The following is a 16,576-nucleotide window of genomic DNA, read 5'->3' as shown; positions in this document are numbered from 1 at the left end:
GAAAGAGTGAGCCTGTGGATTGTAGAGTGGATTGTACTCTGTCCACCTCTGGGTATATCAAATACCCACAATGCATCTGAACAGGTCACCATTAAAGAGCCGGTTCTCTGAATGTAATCAGAGCTATGGACTGGACACACATTGATATAAAAGCTCCATCGCATGAATTTGTAAATGTCAACAGGAAACATTTTCATTCATCAATGTACAGATCATACGTGATGCACAAATGCAAGTAACCAACATTGTGGCAGCGCGTCAAAGAGGACATCTTTGCACATCTCTACTCCAGTCAGCAGCTCAACATTACTGTGTCCTAACAGCCTTTAAGCTTCATTGACTTTAACAACTAACAGTGGACATTTTCTACAGTTTCTGATACAAACACTCGTCTTGAACTAAAGGACATTTACAGATTTATGGAGGAAAGTTCTGGATGAACATGAATTAGATTCAGTTGGTGATTAAACATATCAGATCTACAACAGTAACAGACAGTGAACTTACTCTAGTTTCTCCAGTCTACAGTCTGGACTCTCCAGAAAACCACACAGCTGCTTCACTCCTGAATCCTTCAGGTCGTTGTAACTCAGGTCCAGATGTTTCAGATGGGAGGGGTTGGACTTCAGAGCTGAGACCAGAGAATCACAGCTGATCTCTGACAAACTGCAGCCCCTCAATCTGAATAAAGAATAAAAGATGTAGATTAAATGATGAATAATTCAATCAGATGTGTTCAGCTTTTAAATGTGCAGCTCAACATTACTGCAGCGTTTCCCAAACTTTTTTGGCTGTGCCCCCCCTTCTATGTCCCAACCAGGTTGACACCCCCCCAATCCCCCACACCTTTAAAAACACAACCATCTTTTTTATAGTCATATTAAAGGCAGCATGTTTAATCTGCTCAAATGACCAGAACACACATAGAACAAAATAATCAGCATCACAACAATGAGCTCTCACATTTGAATTAAAGTCAAACACTAACATTTTCAATAGAATGGAACAAATTTAGCACAAGCTTCCACTTTAAAGAGCAAAGAGGATGATGACAGGCTCAGGATCAGAGGCAGAAAGCAGATCAGTTGGAGGAAATGTTAGAAGATTTTCAGACGCCTTCAACTAAAATTGCAGCAACTTTAAATGAGCGTGGAGCTAACACAACCCGTCATCATAGCACAGCGGTTATGGAGATAAAATGACAACGCCAGTCATTTGAATGAAACTGTAATAAAGTTCCACACGAGCCACAACATCAATAACAAAGAGCATAGGCTCAGGAAGAGATAAAACAAGAGGATCCATGTGAGGATGTTAAAGAGCAGAGCAGGTGGCTCAGCTTGGTGTGCATACACAGTAGTGGTGGGTGGATCCATCCAGGTATCCATCAATATTGATAGCAACGTTGCTATCAATATTGATGGATACCAATGTAATGAGATGGATCCTTCACTTTCAGTTTCTCTCTTGTTTCATTAAAGAGGCTGTAACCTGACTGTGTTTGTCTAAATGCTGCTGCTGTCCCAGAGCAGAGCAGGCTCACTCTGCTCCTCCTCCTCCTCTCCTGTGTTTGTTGTACCGTCACGTGACTCAGCGGCGCCAGGTAACCAAGCTCCGCCCACCACTACCTGCCAGGCCCGGCCAGCAGCAGAGCATTACACACAGCACAGAGACGGAGCAGGAGAACGGCAGAGAGGAAGAGGAGCGACAGCAAGTTGGACTATTTGGAAAAAGGCTGGAAGATACAGTGGTAACACAACAAACTTGTAAAAGCAGATGAAAAATCATGGACAAGAAAACGCAGAGCTACAGAAACGGAGAGAGGAGGAGAAAAATCCCCCGGCCCCTGGCCCCGACAGACCCCCGAAAAGAAGAGAAGAACTAAAGGAGACAAATGTTGTCTTAGTTTTGTATTGTACTTCCTAAACATACATGCTACTAGAACACAATCATTTGTTTGACATTTTTATAATATTTGTTGTGGACTGATCATTTTGTACACTTTGTTTATTTAAAGAAACCGTATGTAAGAAATGTATTTCAATGAATCCTAAAATGTCCCTGATATGTCACTAGACATGAAGAAATCATGTTCATTTCAAATCCTTCTATCACTGACAACAGTGGTCCGGCCAGGATATTGTCATGTAAAAGTGAGAGTTGCAGCCCTCAGCTGATGTTGATGTTGTCATGTTGTGTTTTGGCCTGAGGCTCCACCCTCCAGCTATCTACCAATCACCAAGTCAGTAGAGTTTCGTCATCCGGGTTGCCAGCTCTGCTCTAGTCACCACAGCTGCATCTACCAACGTTACGTTAGCGCATCCAGAGGAGGTGGGTCATCGGATAGAAAAGGTAAGGAATTGTTTGGGAAATAAAAACGTCGAGTCATCGTTGCTAACATTAGCGATGCATTATGAGCCCGTTTCTCTGTCGTTATGCTGAAACGCTGAGGAAAACAACATTAGCACGACGATTATGGCAACGTGAAACGTAACTGAGACGTATTGAGTAGCCTAACGTTACGTCGGTAACAATGATTCCTCATTGGTTCTTGGCGTATATTGTGGACTACACATGCTGCAAGTTGACCTGTATGACCATTGCTAATGTTATTTAGTTGCTCTCAATCTTTTCTGATGGGACTGAAAACAACCTTGTGATAGCCGTTGGTGATATTGAACGCCGACATGGCGTAATTTGCCCCGCGTTATACTCGCTGTGGCAAATGTGTTGGTTATTTGTTAGCCTACTTATGACTGGCAACCTGGAGTCAGGAGGGACGGGGAGGGGATACACCGTTCTACAGGATTTTGAAAGTGATTGCAGTACCTGTTTTGGCCACAATCCTACATACGGTTCCTTTAAGAGAAAAATCCAGAAAGAAGTTCAATGAAGGGAGAGATTTAGTTTATAATTATATTGTAGTTTCTGAACACTCTGTCTGAAAAATTATTTCTTTTCATTTGTTCTTTTTTGTTTTTTAGAATATCTTATTTTCAAAATCTACATGACATCACAATCATACAACTCCAAACCCCTCCCCCAACCCACCCACCAACAAACTGAGAGAGAGAGAGAGAAATAATAATAGTAATAAATAAATAAATAAAAATGATAAAACGGTGGAGAGGCAGACAACAATACACACTTACAGCAAAGAGCTTGTAAATCTACAACCTGTCCATCATAGAGGACGACACTGTGTCCACATATTTGCCAAATAAGGTCGTCACATCTCTGTTAAAGTATTCTAGTCTTTCCTTAGTCTACATGTCATTTGTTCAAGTGGAACAACTTCAGTACATTCAAAATTCTGCTGCACGTCTGCTCACCCACACCCGCTCCTGTGATCATGTCACTCTTTTCTAGGGCTGAAACGATTCGTCGAGTTACTCGATTAACTCGATTACAAAAATTGCTCGAGGCAAAAACTCTGCCTCGAAGCCTCGTTAAATTCCTATGACGCGCACTATACGCGCAGGGATCTGATTTTTCCGCACGGACCGTTGTTTTGGAAGCACCTACGCGAAGCACACCACTACCGCGTGATACTTTTGAATTTAGTTGGCGCGATGGCGGAGAGTAAAGACGCCCATAAACGGCAAAAAATGTCTAAAGTTTGGGATCATTACATTCTAGTGGTGCAACGGATCATCACTGGTCCGTGATCCGTTCAGATCAACATCTTCGGTTCGGAACACAAGTGATCCGCGGATTGATTTATTCAGTCCACACACACACACACAGCGTGGTCACGGCGAGCGGAGGAAGGGAGGAGCTTGAACGCCCCGCGTCATTTAAATCCCCTGTATGGGAGCATTCTGGCTTCCCTGTCAAATCTAATGATGAAGGAAAGAGGTTAGTGGATAAAGACGGTGTGTAGCCATATGACAGTGGAAACACATCAAGCATGGCCACGCATCTGAAGCCACATCACGCCGCTGTTTCACTGACAGGAGTGAAAACGAGAGATTTGCCTTTTTATGTTGCACTTTAAGTTGTTTTTCATTAATTATGTTAAAAAGAAGATATTATGCCTTGTGCACTTCAAGTTGATTTTATATATTTTAATTTAACAATTTAAGTGTTAATAAACAAAAAGACAAAACTTGTGTTTATTTGACACACAGGTTGCTAGGTTACCATAGCAAATAGGCTCACCCCAGAAATGATGTATTATTTGTTAGTAGCCTGATGGTAAATGCTGGCGGTGTAGAAATCTACATAAAACGGATATTTACTTTGATGTCAGGGCTAGATTACAGCATGAAACCTGATGAGTTCTCTTAACTGTATTGTTATTTAATTATTGGCACTGGCACTTTTAACGGGTAAACTGCAATAAATGGGCTTAGTTTTGGAGCCAAATGTTGGAGTTCTCTGTTTTTTGAGAAATAAAAGGCAAATGCTTGATCATTTTACAGCCACATAATTTTCGTTATGCATTATTTGTTTTGGTTGTTTAAAAACGTAAAAAAAAATTATCCGATTAATCGATTACAAAAAGAATCGATAGCTGCAGCCCTACTCCTGTCCTCCAGAATCTCCACTGGCTCCCAGTTCCACAGCGTATTCAGTTCAAAATCCTCCTCCTTACACACAAAGCCCTCCATAACCAGGCCCCCTCCTATCTCACTGACCTGCTCCATCGCCACAATCCATCCCGCAGCCTCCGTTCATGTGACGCAAACCTCCTTACTCCACCACTCAAGACCAAGCATCGAACCTGGGGCGACAGAGCCTTCTCTGCAGCTGCCCCCTCCCTCTGGAACTCTCTCCCCAAACACATCCGCGACTGTACCGACCTTCCTACCTTCAAATCTCTGACAAAAACACACCTTTTTAAAATTGCTTTTAATGTTTAGCTCAGTTTATTGTGTTTCTGATGTTATATTTCACATTGTTTTGCTAATTTGATGTTCTTTTTATGTAAAGTGTCTGAGTATCTTGAAAAGCGCTTTTTAATAAAATGTATTATTATTAGTATTATTAACACAGCTATTCATTTCTGAAAGCCATCTTCCTATAGAAAGCTGGGACTCAGACTTCTATGTGATGACGATGCACTTCCTGTCAACACACAAGGCCAATGAGAGAAACTTCTTTGGAGCTTTTCTTAATCGTGCATCAATATTTGTAGTATCTCCTAATAAGCAGCTTTGAGGATCTAATGGGAGAAGCACTCCTAGAAGTTTAGTCATGACGTCAGAATAATCAGACCAGAATGTATTATTAACCAGAATGTGTTAAGTTTTGTGTATAACCAAGTGCAGTGCAGGAATGAGTCCTCTTCTACACTACATCTAAAACACAAGCTGGATATCTCAGGTTTGTATTGATGCTATTTCTGTGGCTTAAGATAGGATTGATGGAGAAAGTTAGAATAGGTCAGCCTGTACCTGGACTTAATAGTGACAGTTCAGACCAGAGCTCCGTACCTATGGTCACACCCAAGTCAGACTCCCATCTCTCCCTAGATTTATGTAAACCTGGTTGTGGAGCACCATCCATCAGGAGAGAGTACACCTTTGAGATAAGACCAGGTGTGTTAGCCTCATGAAGCAGTTCTTCCAGAACACTGAGCAGGTGTAAAGTCATTTCAGATCCCAAAACAGATTGAAGAAATGATCTTAACTGTAAATAACAGAAAACCTTTTTGCTGGACAGATCATACTTCCTCCTCAGGTCCTCAAAAGACATCAGGGACCCCTCCTCATAACAGTCCTCCACATGATGAGTCCCTTTCTGGTGCCACATTTCCAGGGTCTTATTATCCACTGACATAGCTATGAGTTCATTCTGTTTCAGGGGTGTTTTGTATGGAATTAGAACGCTGCCATAAATCGTGCGCGCGCAATGAGACTCGCGCGAGCGCAAATCAAACATCCGCGCGCGCAATGAGACTCGCGCGAGCGCAAATCAAACATCCGCGCGCGCATTTTTGCCCCCCGAGCGCTTTTCCAAGCACTCGCGCGCTATTTTGTAGCTCGCGCGCGCGCTATTTTGTAGCTCGCGCGCGCGCTATTTTGTAGCTCGCGCGCGCGCTATTTTGTAGCTCGCGCGCGCGCTATTTTGTAGCTCGCGCGCGCGCTATTTTGTAGCTCGCGCGCGCGCTATTTTGTAGCTCGCGCGCGCGCAGAGTCCGCTCGCAAAACTTTCCCCTGCTCGCTCGCGAAACTCTCCTCTCCTCGCGCGGAAAACTGTCCCCTGCTCGCGCGCGAGTTATTTCTTTTAGTGGGCGTTTTTGTCAGTGAGGGGGACGGGCCTGGGGGCATGCCAATCACCATTGTATCCCCGAATATAATTGGTTGAGCGTATTGGCCAGTTAAACAGCAGGGTACTAGTGATGGGAATTCCGGCTCTTTTTGGAGAGCCAGTTCTTTTGGCTCGGCTCACTAAAAAGAGCCGGCTCTTTCGGCTCCCAAGTGCCTCCTCAGATTTTCTGTTGCTTAAAGTATATTTATCACCAAAAATAATGCAAAACTATGTGTAAAATGAATTACTAATGTAAAAAACATAAACTATATCAAATATTTATCATTTATATGGCTTTATTTAGCAACGAACACACTCAAACTTGAACAGAGAATAAAAAAAATATATAAATAATAAAAAAATAAATAAACTATAAAGTATGCTATAAAAAACAAAGACCCATCCAGGGCTCAAGACTCCTTTTTTCACCAGTTTAAAAAACAAAACAAACAAAACAGAAAATTCACTGGTTCCACATGTGCAAGAAGATGGACTATTTACATTGAAGCATTTGAGCTGCTTATAACATTGAAATTTTACTACGTTTCCTGCTGCTGTCGCTCATTTTCTCACCGTTTCTTCGTCTCTCTCTCTCTCTCTCTCTCTCTCTCTCTCTCTCTCTCTCTCTCTCTCTCTCTCTCTCTCTCTCGTTCGCTCTTTCCTCCTCTCTCTCGCTCTCTTGTCTTCCTCCGTGTGTGTGCTCACCGCTGTGTGTGTCTGACCCTCCCTTTCCCCCGCCCCTACTGCTCTTTGTGTGGACACTGCAGTTGTCGCCACACATCTTGACCAATCACCGTGTGGCTTTCACCAAAACAAGCGGAGGAAAAAAAAAAAAGAAAGAAAAAAACTAAATCGGCTCCCAATGAAGAGCCGGCTCCCGTCGTTCACTACAAAGAGCCGGCTCTTAGAGCCGTCTCGTTCGCGACCGACACATCACTACAGGGTACGGCAACACTAATAGGACAAACGGGACAAACCACACTTATTCACACTCCAGAACAGAAGGTGGCGGTAATGCACCAAAAAGCTGGTTGCCGAACCGCCATTCAGGTAACGTCAAAGACAGTACCCTGCAAACATTTCATCGACCTTGACGGTAGGTCTAAGGGGCGACCTCTAGCGTGAAACGAGTTTAAAATAGGTCTAGGTCGCGCTTCGACCACAAACCAACTTGATGAAAAAAATAAATGTAGGTCTAGGTTGCACCTCGACCACAAACCAACTAGAAGAAAAAATTAAATTATACAACCAATCGGGTGAGAGCCCTTCTAGCCAATCAGAGGCGGAAAGGGCGGGACCTTCTACTCCAAACCTGGCAGCGGAACGACTGCAGAGAAGCAAGTACGGCACGTACCGAACAGTTTTTTCGGTAAGTTCGTTGACATAAAACATTAGAGACGGTTTATATGTGTTCATTATCATAGACTGTAGGTTCATATTGCAACTTTCTGTGTTTTAAAAAGTGTCATTGACCGACCGTGCGTTATGTGTTTAACTGTCGAGTGGATTTCAAGCTAGCTGCTCACTCGGCTAACATGAAACAGGGCTCTTCAGTGTGCTTTCTGTCTAATATTCTGATATTTATGGACTATTGGAGTTTAGAAATCCTGACATAAATCAGTGAAGCACTTATACAGACGAGCTGACATGGAGGTGTCCAGAAAATGCATTTTTTTCCCCAAGATAATTTGAAAATGTTAATTTATCTTCATTAAAAAACAAACAAACAAAAAAAAACAATAGTAGCCTAATCTATTGATTAGCTGTTAAAATGTTAATATTCAGTGGATTGTGAACATAAAAATTTGACTCCCAATGCAATGCCTAATTGTCTGCTTTGTTAATCAACAATGTTTCTTCTGTTTAAGATCATGTAATGTTTTTATTTTATCATTATCTGGGACTTTATGGCCTATGTAAATATAACCAAAAAGCAATTTATGTCTGTTTCATGACTTAACATTCATGTGATGTATGTAGTATGTACGTAGGTGAATTAGATGGTAAAACGGTGTATAATTTTCCAAGATGTGTTTAAGAATTGTTAAGTAATATACTTCAAATGTTTTTCCAGCTTCACATGACAGAGTGAGGATCTCCACTCCAGGTGAAGGAGCCATTGATAGGAGGGAGAGGGGGCCAGAGGAGATCGTGATCGCCTACAAAGTGTTTTTCAACTGTGTGGGTGTTTTTATGTTTATTGCACATACAGCTAAAAATAAAGAGACCACTGCTGCGATTAAATTGGGATTATTCCACTAATGTTGATTTCTAAACTCCTCCTAAGTTTGAAAAGTAGTGTTGTGTTCTAAAATTAATATGAACCTGTTTTCTTTGCATTATACAACGTCTGAAAACACCAGAATTGTTTTGTCATTTTGACCTGTTGCCATTTTCTGCAAATACATGTTCTAAATGATAATATTTTTTTTTCCAATTTGGGAGAAATTTTGTCAGTAGGTTATAGAATGAAACAAAACTGTTCATTTTACTCAAACACATAGCTATGAATAGTAAAACCAGAGGAACTGATCATTTTGAAGTGGTGTCTTAACTTTTTCCAGAGCTGTATGTGTAAGAATCATGTTGGTCTGATTAGTTTTTAGTTTTTCAAGTGTTCTGATTGTTTGTGTAATAAAACTTTAAAGAAATTGCACTTTTGTGTTGTTAAACTTATAATTTCCCCCCAAAGGTAGGTTCTGTTAATACATTGTATTTATATAAATGTGTTAATTTATAGCAAAAAATATTTTTAATATCATTTATTATTCATTAAATGTATTATCTATATGTAAACACTAATTGTTACAGTTAATCAGTCAGTTTGAACAGATAACATTTCGACGTTGAACAAACGTTAAAACGACGTCGAGACCGAGACGCAGCCAGGGGCTTTAAAAGTAATGCTGAAATGCAGGTTGAAAAGACGTAAGATCGCAACGTCAACATCTTCTCTACCTGCATTTGTCAACCTCTTTTTAACTTCACTGCAGAAACAACATCTAAAACTCGACACATACAGCTGTAAATATATATCAGAATATTTACTGGATCGTTTTTAGAAGGTGAATAATGCGCGCTTAGAAGACATCTGTGTTACAACGGGACGTTGTTTATGACCGTTAAAAAGACGTCGAGGTTGCAACGCGACGTCGTTTCAATTTGCCTTTCAGCATTACTTTTAGACCTCCTGGCGACGTGTACGTTTAGACGTTGTTTCAACGTTTATTAGACGTCGAAATGTTTGCAGGGTTGTGTCTCTTAAAAAGAGTGTCCATGGGCATCTTTGCCTTAATAAGATTTTAATAAGAAATAGCCTACTATATTTTGACACACATCTGCATCTGGACCATACGTCTATATGCTGCTCTCATAAAGAGAGTTGCTGACGCCTATATAAACTACAGGCCTTCTATCTTTTTTATTTTTAGGATTTTTTAACATTACGTTTATAATTTTCAGGGAGAAAGAAGAAGTCTAAATCGAGAATATGAACAAAACAGTTTTACCAAAATAAAAAATGTCGTTGTGCAACAGAATCCAAGTTACAAAAAATGATCAGCATTTTATCAGATTAATGTCGACGATGGAGGGAAGGAAAGACAGCACTCAGTCAAACATACTGAAGTTCATTGCTCTGTGTGACATTTTGCAAACTTTCAAGTCAAGACACCAAATCACAATACATGTCATTCAGGCATTCGGGGCTGTGTGGTTTGTCCCGTTTGTCCTAGTAGTGTTGCCGTACCCTGCTGTTCAACTGGCCAATACGCTCAACCAATTATATTCGGGGATACAATGGTGATTGGCATGCCCCCAGGCCCGTCCCCCTCACTGACAAAAACGCCCACTAAAAGAAATAACTCGCGCGCGAGCAGGGGACAGTTTTCCGCGCGAGGAGAGGAGAGTTTCGCGAGCGAGCAGGGGAAAGTTTTGCGAGCGGACTCTGCGCGCGCGCGAGCTACAAAATAGCTCGCGAGTGCTTGGAAAAGCGCTCGGGGGGCAAAAATGCGCGCGCGGATGTTTGATTTGCGCTCGCGCGAGTCTCATTGCGCGCGCGGATGTTTGATTTGCGCTCGCGCGAGTCTCATTGCGCCGCGCACGATTTATGGCAGCGTTCTAATTCCATAGTTTTGGGTCAAGATATGTGTTTTAGTCCAATCATTTTCTGGACTTCATGCCACGTTTTGATGATATGGATCAAGACAGGGTTGTCAGTCCTTCTGGAGATAGTTGTAGGTGTCCATTTATAGATAAAGGCTGCAGGAGCATTTTCTTTTACACCAGGGCTTTCCAAACCTTTCCATGCCAAGGCCCCCAAACAGAATTAGCTTCTGGTCGGGGACCCCCTTTGCAAGCCTAAAGACAATGCTACAAAATATGTAAAGAAACGTCATCTTTATAATGTTTCTTACTTTTATTCACTTTTCAACAACTATTACATTTGTTTAACATAAGTGCTGCCTCATATTTCTGTTTTTAGTTTTTAGTTGGCCAGGAGTTCTTAGGTTGTTTTTGCAGCAGTGTCCTCCACATCAGGGCTGTTGGTCTGTTCCTGCGGTCTCTTTCTTTTGTGCTAGCTACATGCTAGCTACATGCTAGCTACATGCTAGCTACATGCTAGCCTGAGGAGCAAAGCAGCTTGATAAATGGTGCCACTGCCAGGTCTACACAGATCATGAGGTCATGAACGATGTTTTGACTGGCAGGGAATCAGAAAGATGAGCATGGCAAATAACATTTAGATATGATTATTGTTAATAATTATATTTTATAATAATGATGTAAAAATAATTGGATTATATTTTATAATAATGGTTAAAAATAATTAGATTATATTTTATAATAATGGTTAAAAATAATTACATTATATTTTTTTCATTTTTCTAATTTGTTTTTTCTTATCTTCCCCCCTATCGCCCCCTGGCGGCCCACCAGGGGGCTGCGGCCCCCACTTTGAAAACCACTGTTCTACACCATTACATTCATCTGGTGCCCCCCCTAGAGGCAGCTCCCCTGCATTACTGTGTCCTAACAGCCTTTAAGCTTCATTGACTTTAACAACTAACAGTGGACATTTTCTACAGTTTCTGATACAAACACTCGTCTTGAACTAAAGGACATTTACAGATTTATGGAGGAAAGTTCTGGATGAACATGAATTAGATTCAGTTGGTGATTAAACATATCAGATCTACAACAGTAACAGACAGTGAACTTACTCTAGTTTCTCCAGTCTACAGTCTGGACTCTCCAGAAAACCACACAGCTGCTTCACTCCTGAATCCTTCAGACTGTGGTTCTGACTCAGGTTCAGATGTTTCAGATGGGAGGGGTTGGACTTCAGAGCTGAGACCAGATAATCACAGCTGATCTTTGACAAACTGCAGCCCCTCAATCTGAATAAAGAATAAAAGATGTAGATTAAATGATGAATAATTCAATCAGATGTGTTCAGGTTTTAAATGTGCAGCTCAACATTACTGCAGCGTTTCCCAAACTTTTTTGGCTGTGCCCCCCCTTCTATGTCCCAACCAGGTTGACACCCCCCCAATCCCCCACACCTTTAAAAACACAACCATCTTTTTTATAGCCATATTAAAGGCAGCATGTTTAATCTGCTCAAATGACCAGAACACACATAGAACAAAATAATCAGCATCACAACAATGAGCTCTCACATTTGAATTAAAGTCAAACACTAACATTTTCAATAGAATGGAACAAATTTAGCACAAGCTTCCACTTTAAAGAGCAAAGAGGATGATGACAGGCTCAGGATCAGAGGCAGAAAGCAGATCAGTTGGAGGAAATGTTAGAAGATTTTCAGACGCCTTCAACTAAAACTGCAGCAACTTTAAATGAGCGTGGAGCTAACACAACCCGTCATCATAGCACAGCGGTTATGGAGATAAAATGACAACGCCAGTCATTTGAATGAAACTGTAATAAAGTTCCACACGAGCCACAACATCAATAACAAAGAGCATAGGCTCAGGAAGAGATAAAACAAGAGGATCCATGTGAGGATGTTAAAGAGCAGAGCAGGTGGCTCAGCTTGGTGTGCATACACAGTAGTGGTGGGTGGATCCATCCAGGTATCCATCAATATTGATAGCAACGTTGCTATCAATATTGATGGATAATATGTAAAGAAACGTCATCTTTATAATGTTTCTTACTTTTATTCACTTTTCAATAACTATTACATTTGTTTAACATAAGTGCTGCCTCATATTTCTGTTTTTAGTTTTTAGTTGGCCAGGAGTTCTTAGGTTGTTTTTGCAGCAGTGTCCTCCACGTCAGGGCTGTTGGTCTGTTCCTGCGGTCTCTTTCTTTTGTGCTAGCTACATGCTAGCTACATGCTAGCTACATGCTAGCTACATGCTAGCCTGAGGAGCAAAGCAGCTTGATAAATGGTGCCACTGCCAGGTCTACACAGATCATGAGGTCATGAACGATGTTTTGACTGGCAGGGAATCAGAAAGATGAGCATGGCAAATAACATTTAGATATGATTATTATTAATAATTATGTTTTATGATAATGATTTAAAAAATAATTAGATTATATTTTATAATAATGGTTAAAAATAATAAGATTATATTTTTTTCATTTTTCTAATTTTTTTTCTTATCTTCCCTCCTATCGCCCCCTGGCGGCCCACCAGGGGGCTGCGGCCCCCACTTTGAAAACCACTGTTCTACACCATTACATTCATCTGGTGCCCCCCCTAGAGGCAGCTCCCCTGCATTACTGTGTCCTAACAGCCTTTAAGCTTCATTGACTTTAACAACTAACAGTGGACATTTTCTACAGTTTCTGATACAAACACTCGTCTTGAACTAAAGCACATTTACAGATTTATGGAGGAAAGTTCTGGATGAACATGAATTAGATTCAGTTGCTGATTAAACATATCAGATCTACAACAGTAACAGACAGTGAACTTACTTCAGAGTCTCCAGTCTACAGTCTGGACTCTCCAGAAAACCACACAGCTGCTTCACTCCTGAATCCTTCAGGTTGTAGTTGTCACTCAGGTCCAGATGTTTCAGATGGGAGGGGTTGGACTTCAGAGCTGAGACCAGAGAATCACAGCTGATCTCTGACAACCTGCAGCTCATCAATCTGAATAAAGAATAAAAGATGTAGATTAAATGATGAATAATTCAATCAGATGTGTTCAGGTTTTAAATGTGCAGCTCAACATTACTGCAGCGTTTCCCAAACTTTTTTGGCTGTGCCCCCCCTTCTATGTCCCAACCAGGTTGACACCCCCCCAATCCCCCACACCTTTAAAAACACAACCATCTTTTTTATAGCCATATTAAAGGCAGCATGTTTAATCTGCTCAAATGACCAGATCACACATAGAACAAAATAATCAGCATCACAACAATGAGCTCTCACATTTGAATTAAAGTCAAACACTAACATTTTCAATAGAATGGAACAAATTTAGCACAAGCTTCCACTTTAAAGAGCAAAGAGGATGATGACAGGCTCAGGATCAGAGGCAGAAAGCAGATCAGTTGGAGGAAATGTTAGAAGATTTTCAGACGCCTTCAACTAAAATTGCAGCAACTTTAAATGAGCGTGGAGCTAACACAACCCGTCATCATAGCACAGCGGTTATGGAGATAAAATGACAACGCCAGTCATTTGAATGAAACTGTAATAAAGTTCCACACGAGCCACAACATCAATAACAAAGAGCATAGGCTCAGGAAGAGATAAAACAAGAGGATCCATCTGAGGATGTTAAAGAGCAGAGCAGGTGGCTCAGCTTGGTGTGCATACACAGTAGTGGTGGGTGGATCCATCCAGGTATCCATCAATATTGATAGCAACGTTGCTATCAATATTGATGGATACCAATGTAATGAGATGGATCCTTCACTTTCAGTTTCTCTCTCGTTTCATTAAAGAGGCTGTAACCTGACTGTGTTTGTCTAAATGCTGCTGCTGTCCCAGAGCAGAGCAGGCTCACTCTGCTCCTCCTCCTCCTCTCCTGTGTTTGTTGTACCGTCACGTGACTCAGCGGCGCCAGGTAACCAAGCTCCGCCCACCACTACCTGCCAGGCCCGGCCAGCAGCAGAGCATTACACACAGCACAGAGACGGAGCAGGAGAACGGCAGAGAGGAAGAGGAGCGACAGCAAGTTGGACTATTTGGAAAAAGGCTGGAAGATACAGTGGTAACACAACAAACTTGTAAAAGCAGATGAAAAATCATGGACAAGAAAACGCAGAGCTACAGAAACGGAGAGAGGAGGAGAAAAATCCCCCGGCCCCTGGCCCCGACAGACCCCCGAAAAGAAGAGAAGAACTAAAGGAGACAAATGTTGTCTTAGTTTTGTATTGTACTTCCTAAACATACATGCTACTAGAACACAATCATTTGTTTGACATTTTTATAATATTTGTTGTGGACTGATCATTTTGTACACTTTGTTTATTTAAGAGAAAAATCCAGAAAGAAGTTCAATGAAGGGAGAGATTTAGTTTATAATTGTATTGTAGTTTCTGAACACTCTGTCTGAAAAATTATTGATGTGAGTTTATAAAGTTCAGAGCTGAAGAAGGTTCAGAATTAACAAGTTGAAAGTTCACATGTTGAAGATGTTTTGTTCCTTCACAGTGAACTCTTTTAGATTCTTGTTCAGACAAACAAAGACATTTGAAGACATCACCTTGAACTCTGATAGAGCAGGCCAGCTACTAATCAAGGTGATTAGTAGCTGGCCTGCTTTTAATTTGAAAAACTATAAGGAGGAAATCAAGAGGATTTCTCTTCTTCTGTGAAGGTTTGAAATCTGGAGCTCAACATGGCTCTGCTACAGTCAATGGACTAAACCACAGAAGAAGAAGAAACAGACTTTATGAAGATCCTCAGTGTGGATCAGTAGAATATCAGCCTGATGTCTGCAGTTTAGAGTCACCACAACTTTACCATCACATTCATCTCAGCACACAAAGAAAACATGGAGTCTGACCTCAGAGTCTCCAGTCTACAGTCTGGATTCTCCACAAGATAACAAAGCTGCTTCACATCTGAATCCTTCAGGTTGTTGTCACTCAGGTTCAGATGTTTCAGATGGGAGGGGTTGGACTTCAGAGCTGATCCCAGAGAATCACAGCTCTCTGACACGCTGAAGTCCTCCAGTCTGAATAAAGAATAAAAGATGTGAGTTTACAAAAGTTTAACAACAACACAGACTGATACAAAACAAATATTTATTTCAACTGTACACTTGATATAAAATGAATAAACGTCTGTAATCTCATAAAATAACATTTCTGTAAACTTCCAGAAAACCTAACTGCAGTCAAACTAAACTAAACCTCTACAGTCTGATATAAAAGAACATTTGTCATAGCGATGAATAATTAATGATCTTCTTCAGTCGGGTGGATCAACTTATTTTCAGAAATAATCAATAATAAATAAAAAGCTAATAAAGTAATGACTTTAGATGGTGGTGATTTCACAGTGTTGTCCAGCTACTTTGAGATCTGACTGCTGCTGTTGACGCTGCGTCTTTCAAACCTAATAAATACACGGTGGAACGTTCTGCAGGGAAACGTCATCCGAGTGAAACAAAGGAACATCACAGCTGTGTGTTTATGAGATGGAGAACTCTCACCTAACTGTAGAACTGTTGAAATAAATATTTCTGTTTTGTATTCCTCTGTGTTGTTCTGTTGAGAAGATAACTGAACCTTTAAATCTCCTCTATCAAAGCTTCACTAGTCATAGATAGTCCTCACTTTAGATGAACTCACACAAATAGTTCATTAACAGCCTCTAAATGTTTAATAACCACCTGAATTAATCATGAATTACAGGTTTCTATTAACACACTCAGTAACTATTAGTACATGTGTAAATAATAAGATGAATTAACGTACATTTAAAGAGTTTATTCATCATTTACTGACACTTTATAAATGTTCTTATGACCACTGATAACTCCTAAATAAATACTGTAAACACTTTAATATTTAATTTATAAATGATAAACTGATCATTAGTAAAGTATGAAAATATAATTATTAAACAGTTTACAGGGGACTTCTGGTGACACCAAGTTGGAGGCAGCAGCTTAAAACTGAGCTCCGTCGGTTCAACTGTTCATTTCCAAACAAAACTACTTTAAAAATCGGCAAACTTGCACAAACTCGGCATGGCAACTTCTTTGAGAGACAAAGGCTGAAAACAGGAGCACACAAAGGACAAAAACAAAAATATGAAGCAACTAACTTTAATGCAGACTCGAGTGGTGCAGCAGATGTTAGCACATGTGACCCTGGGTCCA

General features: G+C 40.8%; 1 protein-coding gene across 5 annotated transcripts in view; it reads right to left on the bottom strand.

Annotated features, from left to right (window-relative positions):
• LOC311490537 (NLR family CARD domain-containing protein 3-like) overlaps window positions 1-16,576 on the bottom strand; it is a 40,394-nt gene that overhangs the window by 9,640 nt on the left and 14,178 nt on the right. For 4 of the 5 annotated variants that reach the window (XM_084548072.1, XM_084548075.1, XM_084548074.1 and 1 more), the window contains 4 exons: window positions 15,254-15,424; window positions 13,210-13,386; window positions 11,478-11,654; window positions 508-681 (listed from right to left, as the gene is read on the bottom strand). In XM_084548072.1, the coding sequence (XP_084404198.1) occupies window positions 508-681; window positions 11,478-11,654; window positions 13,210-13,386; window positions 15,254-15,424 (699 nt within the window). The remainder of the gene's footprint in view (window positions 1-507; window positions 682-11,477; window positions 11,655-13,209; window positions 13,387-15,253; window positions 15,425-16,576) is intronic. The other variant, XM_084548076.1, reaches the window with a different exon arrangement.

This window comes from Chelon labrosus (genome assembly GCF_963514085.1).
Source record: "Chelon labrosus genome assembly, chromosome: 7".
Taxonomy (NCBI): Eukaryota; Metazoa; Chordata; class Actinopteri; order Mugiliformes; family Mugilidae; genus Chelon; species Chelon labrosus.
The sequence above is the reverse complement of the archived record's forward strand: the minus strand, read 5'-3'. Positions and strand labels throughout refer to the sequence as shown.